The following is a 10,742-nucleotide window of genomic DNA, read 5'->3' as shown; positions in this document are numbered from 1 at the left end:
TGTTAGCCGTGAAACGTTCTTGCTGGTGGTGGCAGACACGGACAAACGTGAGTATACATGAGGTAAGAGTTGACGGACTTGACAGTGTATGGACTGAGGTCGCTTTGACCAGCCAGGTCTTTAGTGTTGTGTGTAATTGTGTGTGTTAAGATGATTTATGAATGTGACACTGCTATGTCGGGTACTTATCGGTATATCAGATCAAAAACGTTTGTTACAATTTTAATGTAATACTCCCGTAACATGAGTGAGTGTGGTTTTACGCCGCTTTTAGCAACATTCCAGCAATATCACGGCGGGGGACCACAGAAAATGGGCTTCACATATTGTACCCATGTGGGGAATCGAACCTGTGTCATCGGCGTGACGAGCCAACGCTTAAATCACTAGTCTACCCGACCGCCCCTTACTCCCGTAACCAATAAGCATTATGTAAGCACAAGTTTTCATGATCCCTTTGCTCATAGGGGTATGGGTGGCACAATTCACTGTGCACAGTTGAGTCTCTAAGGTTTGCCAGACAATACCCGCCAGCGCCATACCCCTGCTTGTGGGTTTCACAAATGTGGTAAACGTCCGGGACCTGCATCACTTCCGGCTTTTCTCCCACGTAGCCTGACACGTCGTGAAATACTGGTCCAAGCGGCGTTAAACTCACTCACTCACTCTCCTTATACTCATACAGAGATTTATAGACTATATGAAACTCTGTAAATGCTTGTATAATTAGATGCCGTCAACGGTATAGAATAATCTCGATTACCCACCGAAACAAAATTCCATTGGCGTAAAAGTCAAAATGGGGTGAAAAGTGAATGAATGGATCACTGAAAGTCAATGATGACACCAGGTGTTCGCGAAAAGGGAAAGCACGTCCTGTTCTATCGGTACCAACGTCGCACAATAAAAATGTAAGTGTTTGTTTTTTTGTTGCCTAACACAAATGTCGATTATACCTAAAGTTAAGACGAATTGATGGCGAAAGAAATTGTTTCCTAAATGCAAACTATTTACGATGCCTTAACTTTCCTTACTTTCCCACACATCATGGTGTTTTTTTCTGTGATCGTTTTCTGTAGTTCAATCCATATGTCCGCATTATTTTACAGTGATTTGATTAAACAAAAAAATCTCGCGGTTAAAATCGCTTAGAGCGAAAGTAATCTAAGCAATAAACTCGCGGCAATGGAGTCCGCATACTTCATTGCACTATCCGATGTCAGACAAAAGAACAATGTTATTTACTGAGATCTGTTAAAGTTCATTTCTGGAAATCTTGTGGTCTAACGCCACACAGCAGTATACCCGCCTTACGACGGCAGTCTGTAAACAAACCACACCGATAATGAATATTTGCTCTTGAAAGTTAATAAGATTTTCTGATATACGAATTGAAGCCAGTGATCAATTGATAGAATACTACTATCAGAGTAATATAATAACAGGAAAACATATAAATGTAATAATGTTGTCGCTATATATATATCATGAGCTATTATGAGTAAGGAAGATACATGTATACTCTTAAGTATGACACCGTTACTTCATATCTAGTATTCACTTATATCGATAGATCCTTCATTCGCTCGTATAGCTATAACGTTAATGTATAGACACACAGCGCGGATGAGTTATACGAGAGCTATTGATATAGAATATAACATATAACAAATTTATATATAACTTTTTCAATTCACAAGGACCTGCTACATGAAGAACCGTTGTAACTTCATTAATACGAATAGCCAGAGCTCAATACGTTCTACTTCAACGAGCTTTTAATACGAATAGCCAGAGCTCAATACGTTCTACTTCAACGAGCTTTTAAAGCTGATATTTCACTCCCGTTCAGCTGATGTTATATGTTTTAAGTGGAATAAGAGTCCTTGTAGTGTTTGGAGGGTAAATATTCATTAGATCTTGTTAATAGTGTATATAATGCCTACAATAATCTTTATGATACCTCCGTTTATTGTGAATTTGATGTCCGATGGAGGAAACATGACTTTATCAAACATGTACAATACAATAGTTTGGATGAAGAAATAATAAATGAAGTCTTTGCAGAATGAATTATCACGTTAATAGAAATATAATTCGTAATTCACATCTTCCCGAGGCAAGAACGTCCACTAGCCTTTTTATCAAAGTCTTGTTTCCACCCTTGCCACATCAAGGCCACTTTCCTGTGCTAAATATCATTGGACTATCTCGATATAGTTCATTCAGAGAACGTTTCACAAAATTAACATCCACGACTGGTACAACTTTGTATGAAAGTGATTTACCGCTTCCTGTCTTTGTTGACACGGATATGCCTTTTTCATCTTTTAAGCCCCCCAACGATTGCCTATATTTTTGTGTCAGGGATGAAATCGCGAATGTTTTTGTTGTCTGATCGACTAGGTAGTCGCCATTTTTATGAAGCTATATAAGATAAGAACAGCGATCTGATTGGATATTGCGTTTTCATTACAAGCGGCATAACTCGTGATCTACGCGTGGTGACGCCAGTGTCGAGCCCCAAAATGTGGCCTGGAGGTGGCAAGGGTAGAAACTAGACTTTGATTTAGGCTGGTGGCAAAGCTTGACTCGGGAAGATAGTAATTCATGGATACTAATGATCTTTGGATCATGGTTTGCGTCAAGGATGTGTTTTTTCTTGATCTTGAAAAATCACTGGATGGAAAATCCACATCCATCTTATTTAATGCTTTCAAATGAATATAAGCAACAAAACCCTTTCCATAATCATAAGAAATCCATACGAGTCCGTTGCACGATTCCTAATCATTATCAAATAGTAATGATGCTGACGTTTGTTTGTTTGACCGGATATTGAAATAACATTTGACAGTTTTGATTCATTACACAATTTATAACACGAAACAGATGCGTTATTGCTGACTTCAGATCTAGAGGTAAACAAACGCCAGTTAATGGCATAAACAAGCAGCCTTCAAACTTGTGGCAATCTTATGAATCAGTGTCTAGTAACCAAGATTTATAGTGGTATATATTGTTCAGTTAAACTTTCAGGTAAATGTATAAAAAAAATATGTACTGGTCATCCATTATATTTAGCGAAAAGAAATGGAAAATAAAAATAAAAGAATTATTATGCAGGTAATTTTAAAATGTATATGGTGTGAAAAAACTTAATAAACCCGGAAACGTAACACAGCATTCCATTAAAACATACAATTAAAAACGATTAAGTGGATGACTGCTCTGGTGATAGGTTAACTGCCGACCACAAGTATTCCAGAAATGAACTTTACCAGATCTCAGTAAATAACAGTGTTCTTTTTTCTGACATCGGATAGTGAGATCAAGTATGCGTACGCCATTGCCGCGAGTTTATTGCTTAGATTAATTTCGCTCTGAACGATTTTTACCGCGAGTTTTTTTGTTTAATCAAATCACTGTAAAATAATGCAGACATATGGATTGAACTACAGAAAACGATCACAGAAAAAACACCATGATGTCTCTTTTAGGGAAAGTTAAGACATCGTAAATAGTTTGCATTTAGGAAACAATTTCTTTCGCCATCAATTCGTCTTAACTTTAGGTATAATCGACATTTATGTAGATGGAACCTGGCCTCGCTGCCTCATGGAAATACTTTAATCTTCGTTATCTAATTATCCAACACTTATTTGGAATTAAACCAGTTTAAACAGTGCCGCGGAATGCCTGTCAACATCACTGCGGGTATCGATATTTTAGAATTAAATCTGTTTGCTCACAATGAATTAGCGCGTGGGGATTCTTCGGTTAGAACGGTTCTCCGGGAACCTATACTTGTCCTAAGACGCGACTTAATGGACCTGGGCGGTCGGGTAGCCTAGTGCTTAAAGCGTTCGCTCGTCACGCCGAAGACCTGAGTTCGATTCCCGACTTCGGTACAATGTGCGAAGCCCATTTCTGGTGTCCCCCACCGTGATATTGCTGGAATATTGCTAAAAGCGGCGTAAAATCAAACTCACTCTTTCACTCACTTAATGGATCTGGTGGTCAGCCCCGGGACTTGGTTGACTGTGTCTCATCGTATCCTGACGGCGTGGATCGTTGCTCATAACATCAATCACTGGTTCAGACATTGCCAACCACAGCTCAAAGGCAGCGTTGTAACATTCAAATCAACCACATGAACATTGACGTTGATCGCCACAATTTGGGTTAATTTTTACAAATTTCTGTTCTATCCGCCTTCGTTTTTTACGCTTATAACATCAATACGATTACATGATAATCCATACGCTTCTGTTACACGGTCTTGCTTTGTTAGCTGATTAGCTTTAACAAGATATGTCTTCGTAGAAAAAAGAGATAACACGAGTCTGCAAGCTAGTATCACACGGATGAAAAAAACACTCATCATAGTGAGTGAGTGCATTGGGTTTTACGCCGCTTTAAACATTATTTCAGTTATATCACGCGTGTCAGCTTAATGTGGGAGGTCTCAGACGTTTACCATTCTGGTAAAATCACGAACACGGGGTTACAAACTTTGAAACACATCGGGGACGAACCAGGATTGTGGCGTGCCCACAATGCCAAAGACCAGCCGTGCACCCCCACCCCCCATCTTCATAACAGAGAAATATCTCAGTAAAATATAAAATCATTTTTATCAGAATAAAGTAGTTATGACAGTTATGTGAGGCTACTACACGAAAAAGTGTAAACATGCTGTGAACTGCAACGTTAATGCAGTGTTATTTGAATTGAATTTCAATCATGTCCTCCAATGACCATTTGAAACCACTTGCACTGGAATACTCTGCTCTTAGGAATCCGCATATAGCTCGACCCTCCCTGGTGTTATTTACTGTGCATCATTGTACTGTGCCCAAACCAGGGCGATTACCAAACAGTCATTGTCGCCGAGTAAAGTGATACGCCAATATTTGTGTACTGTCTGGCGAAGGGTAAGGGTTTCGTTAACGTCTTACCACACACGTTAAGGCGCCCGTCACCCGTCACCCGTTATGCGTAATGAAACGTGAGGTGCTTCCCCGCACGTAGAAGGGATGGAGGTATCCAAGCGCCCATGGCGTGTTTGTGGGGACACATGACTGCACATTTCGCCTTCATATAGGACAAGGGGGCACGGGTGGCCCAGTCGTCTAAGGCACCGCGATTCGCTGTGCAGAGCTGCGTCCTCTGGACATGCCAGAAACCTATGACTGTGGGTTCGAATCCCAATTCACCCCGATTATGTTTCTAGGTTTGTCAGCACCATACCCGTGCTCGTGGGTTTCGCCGAAGTGGTAAACGTCTGAGACCAGCATCATTTCGGGCTTTCCACCCACATTAAGCTGAAAAGCCGTGATATAACTGGAATAATGTCAAAAGCGGCGCTAAACCCAACTCACTCACTCACTCACTCACTCATATAGGACAGGTATAATTCATAGCTGAATGGCGCTGTCAGGATATATGTCATGTCTAAGTACGTGTCTGCCATGATTCGTGTTATATTCCTTTGTTGAATTATATCTATGTGACTGCTTATATTTATATGGATATTTATATGAATCAATGCATGTCGTTGTCATGTACACTACTGCTCACAATTATCTCGCTCTGATTCGCAGTTCCGGAAACGTACCGCAGTACTTTCGGGATGAAATACAGGGGAATATTACATTTTATGGACTCGCGTAATGAAAAAATAGTGTTTGTTGTTCAATTATATATATATCCAATAACTGATAATGAATGAATCTCGTCGTTATCATCCACGCTACTGCTCACAACGTCTTACCTCCTTGTCATTGTACAGTTCCGGACACGTACCTCTGTACATTTTGGAATGAAATACAGGTTAAATAAAAATGCTTGACATATGTGAAAAAGCAAAACATTTTTCGTTTTGAAGCCTTGAACGTGAAAAGTCGGTACTTGTTGTTACCCTGTCTGGCGCTCGGCATTAAGGGGCTAAAATAAGGACTGGTCGGCTCAGATTCAGTATACTATGTCTTTGTGGGGCATTCATGTTAAACTGCGGCATGGTATCTCAGTGAGCTATAAATCGGCATCAGTTCGGACTAGTACAAGCAGCCACACAAACACACACACGTACATGCACGTCGCTATATAAGTGCAATAATCTTAGATGCGACGTTAAACCCCATTTCACCTCACCTAATATTTACCCTGTAGTGATGAAACTTGAATCATTTGGAAACTAAACCTACCGTTTTTTATTCGAGTTCGTCATACTGTAGATTTGATACCTCTATTGAGGTATCAAACGGAATGAGTACCTAATTTTGACCAATCAGTATGAAACATTCTCCAATGTCATGGTAGAATGTATGGATACCATTCCATGCTCCATGCATTATCTAATTAAACTAAAGTACGAAGTTAATAATTAAACGTGTTCAATTTATTTAACTTCTAATGAAATATTGCAAACCATTTTCGAGTTCGCTTTGACAGCCCAACCGAATGTAGAGGATAATAAGTGCATTCGATTACACTTAAGCTAAGCTATGTTATCGATCGATCCCCAATAGCACATCACTTTGTAGTGGCAAACGACTAATAAATGTCCCCGCCCAATAACCTACGAGGCATATCCTAAAATATAAAGACAATATCCCCGTACATATTCGTCATTGATTCCACGTCAAGTTGATGCAGTAGCGGAGAACAAGCCCTGAGGATTTTTCTCGACATCATAACCTGCTCTCAGTAGAAAATAGCAATATCTGCAATTGTTTGAAACTAGCGTATGATTACATTTCCCCTTCAATGCCACTGTGTATGATTGAAAGCCATAGTTTAGATGATTACATTTCGTGCACGAAGCAAAGGTGGTCTTAGTGGACAATGAACCCTGCTAAATAACTCACTGGCTTCATAATAGAGTCAATACAACAGCTCTCAATGAGGGGAAACTTAATTAACCCTATGTCTAATTCGGTTGAGAGAAGGTAGCTTTCTGCTTTTTCAAAAGTGCGTGCTGGGGAATTACTTTTTTTTCAATTCGGTTGAAGTAAATATCTCGTGAAAGGACAAAAAATAGTGCAGAGGCACAGGTTGGATTTGGTACATGATAATATACTGATAAGTGATAATATATCGATTTTGTGATTGTGCTATTATGTGTTATTGTCAAAAGTACACTGAAAGCCCCGACTTTTGCTTGAAATGTGGGATTGATTAATTCAAGTTTTTATATTGATTTCTAAAGGTTTACGATACACTATCCTGATGGATTTAAGTATTTTTAAAGTTTCTCATGAAGCGCTCGTTTCTAATATATTTTATAAACTCACATTCCGCTTTTTCAGCATTTTCCAACTTTTTGCACACACTATGCCTCTGTGCGTCGTATTCTCACCAGAACCTAGATGTAGCAGCCTTGGTCTAACCGATACTTATATCCAGGTGATGGGTTTCGATTTAGCATTTAAGGAAGCTATCGAGCGTTCATTGAAAACGCTGCTTTATCCTAAAACGACGCTTATGTTAATTTGCTAATTTTAGCTTCACTGGATTTTCGAACCTGAATGAACAGGTGTTACTTCAATTTTAAACGAAACATACATTGTGAGAATGCGTTCCACCATCGCATTTCTAGTGGAGATTTACGTTGTGTTTCCAGCAGTCCTATTTGTGCATTTGGTATGCATATCTGGGTTTTCACTGCTATTAGCGATACCCTTGGAGGTGTGGAGAGTTGTAATTCACAAAGCTTGTAGCAATACTCTTTGTTGTTGGTGGTGGTGTGGTGGGGCACTAATTTCCCACTTCACCATACAAACGCCATATGTCACATCATATAAACACCATGATATGTCACATCAACTAAATACCATGATACATCACATCATATAAACACCATATGTCACATCATATAAACACCATGATGTGTCACATCATATAAACACCACGATGTGTCACATCATATAAACACCATGATGTGTCACATCATCTTAACAACGTAATATGTCACATCATATAAACGCCATGATATGTCACTTAATATAAACACCATATGACACACCATATAAACAACAGAATATATCGCATCATATAATAACCATTATATGTCACATCATATAAACACCATGATATGTCACATCATATAAACGCCATGATATGTCACCGAATATAAACACCATATGTCACATCATATAAACACCATATGTCACATCATATAAACGCCATGATATGTCACATCATATAAACACCATATGTCACATCATATAAACGCCATGATATGTCACATAATATAAACACCATATGTCACATCATATAAACACCATGATATGTCACATCATATAAACACCATGATTTGTCACATCATATAATAACCATGATATGTCACATCATATAATAACCATGATATGTCACTTAATATAAACACCACGTGTCACATCATATAAACACCATGATATGTCACACAATATAAACACCATGATATGTCACATCATCTAAACACCATGATATGTCACATCATATAATAACCATGATATGTCACATCATATAAACACCATGATATGTCACTTAACATAAACACCATGATATATTGCATCATATAAACACCATGATATATTGCATCATATAATAACCATGGTATGTCACATCATATAAATACCATGACATGTCATATCATCTCAACACCATGATGTGTCACATCATATAAACACCATATGTCACATCACATAAACGCCATGATATGTCACATAATATAAACACCATATGTCACATCATATAAACGCCATGATATGTCACTTAATATAAACACCATATGTCACATCATATTAACACAATGATATGTCACACAATATAAGCACAATGATATGTCACATCATATAAACACCATGATATGACACATCATATAATGACCATGATATGTCACATCATATAAACAACATGATATGTCATTTAATATAAACACCATGATATATCACATAAGATAAACACCATATGTCACATCATATAAACACCATGATATGTCACATCATATAAACACCATGATATGTCACATCATATAATAACCATGATATGTCACATCATATAAACACCATGATATGTCACTTAATATAATAACCATGATATGTCACTTAATATAAACACCATATGTCACATCATATAAACACCATGATATATTGCATCATATAATAAACATGGTATGTCACATCATATAAACACCATGATATGTCACACCATCTTAACATCTTGTTATGTCCACATGAAAATGTGATGAGTATCAAATATGTGCATATTATTACAATCCATTCTATTTTTCAGGCAGTATCGGCCATGGTTAATTCTACCCGTGCAATGCTGTGAGCAATGCAACTATAAGCATTTAAAAGCTTTAAAATGACAGCCAGTGGTCAACGAAGTATTCCGAGTAATGGCAACCTTAGGGTTGTAAAACTCGACTACAGTGTTACCTACCGGGACAATGATAGCCTTGGTGATAACCTGACCTCTCACCTCGAATCTCTGCAGAAAGTTCACTTCCGGGTCAATAAGGACAAGGATGACGTAATACAAAATTTAAAGAAGGACGTTGAGAAAATCCAAAGTCTGAGAGAAGTCGTTAATCAGAGAGATACGAGTAAAGAAATTTCAAATATTTTTTCAAAATCTAACAAAGATCAAGAGGAGGGAGGTAACGGTACATCTTCATCAGAAACGTCTCGCGTCAGTCGAAGACTTCAGAAAGAAAGAGAAAGGTTCAGTGCAAAGAACCATTTTAATGTGGTTCTGCCAAAATGGAACCCGCTTTCTGATATCAGTGACAGGAAACAATTTGCACCAGTGTCTGTGCCTATTCAAAAGGTAACGGTAACAACACCGACAGATGACAACAGGAAGCAGTCTAGGCCCAAAGGGTACTTGCAGATGACATCATCGTCTCGTCACAGACTAGCGAGACCAATGTCCGTTCCAGCCATGGTGGATTCTAGCAAACCATACACCAATGAGGCAACACGTTCCCAGAGTGCATCGCGGTCTAGGAGGCAGCTGGAAGAATTAAGCAGAATTGAATTAAGCTGGTCGGAACCTAAACTCTTCACGCCATTTGACCAGAGACAGGGTTTCCTCATGGACTTGAAGAAGCACCAAAGACATCTTCAGACCAAGGTGTCAAACTTTGTCACAGACATGGACCGTTTTAATAAGCGCAACAAGAAGGATGCTTTGGCTAAGTACCTAGATACGTAATCTATGTACGACTCAAATACAGGATTGACTCAAAGAATTATTCGTATCATATCAACCTTAACGGTAGACATCGAAGATTATCGAAGTTTTGGATAATCTCAAAGCATGGTTTTTGGTTCGTAGGATTTTTAAGTCAGTTCTCGAGTTGTTCGAGATACGGTCAATCAAATTGTTGTACATGTACGTGGTAGCTTCGTTTATACTGCAGACGTAAGTAAAACATAACATCATTTCTATTAGTTTCAACTGAGTCCGTAGATGCAGTATCGTGCCACTGGCTTTTCTGTTTCAGCGATCACTTAAATGTCTGGTCTGTTCACATGGCAGGAGGGGCTGGTGTGGGGGGTGGGGGGTGGGGGGCGGTCTGGTAGCCTAGTGGTTAAAGCGTTCGCTCGTCACGCTGAAGACCCGGGTTCGATTCCCGACATGGGTACAATGTGTGAAGCCCATTTCTGGTGTCCCCCGCCGTGATATTGCTGGAATATTGCTAAAAGCGGCGTAAAACCAAACTCACTCACCCATGCTCGTGGGTTTCA

The 10,742-nt window shown here is 38.9% G+C and overlaps 1 protein-coding gene across 1 annotated transcript; it reads left to right on the top strand.

Annotated features, from left to right (window-relative positions):
- The first annotated feature begins 9,354 nt into the window (after window positions 1-9,354).
- Window positions 9,355-10,206, top strand: LOC139474960 (uncharacterized). The gene has a single exon (XM_071258163.1). The coding sequence runs from the start codon at window positions 9,355-9,357 to the stop codon at window positions 10,204-10,206; it is 852 nt and encodes a 283-aa protein (XP_071114264.1).
- Window positions 10,207-10,742: the final 536 nt, after the last annotated feature.

Source organism: Haliotis cracherodii, unplaced genomic scaffold (assembly GCF_022045235.1).
Source record: "Haliotis cracherodii isolate W230 unplaced genomic scaffold, xgHalCrac1.p SCAF_3, whole genome shotgun sequence".
Taxonomy (NCBI): Eukaryota; Metazoa; Mollusca; class Gastropoda; order Lepetellida; family Haliotidae; genus Haliotis; species Haliotis cracherodii.
The sequence above is the reverse complement of the archived record's forward strand: the minus strand, read 5'-3'. Positions and strand labels throughout refer to the sequence as shown.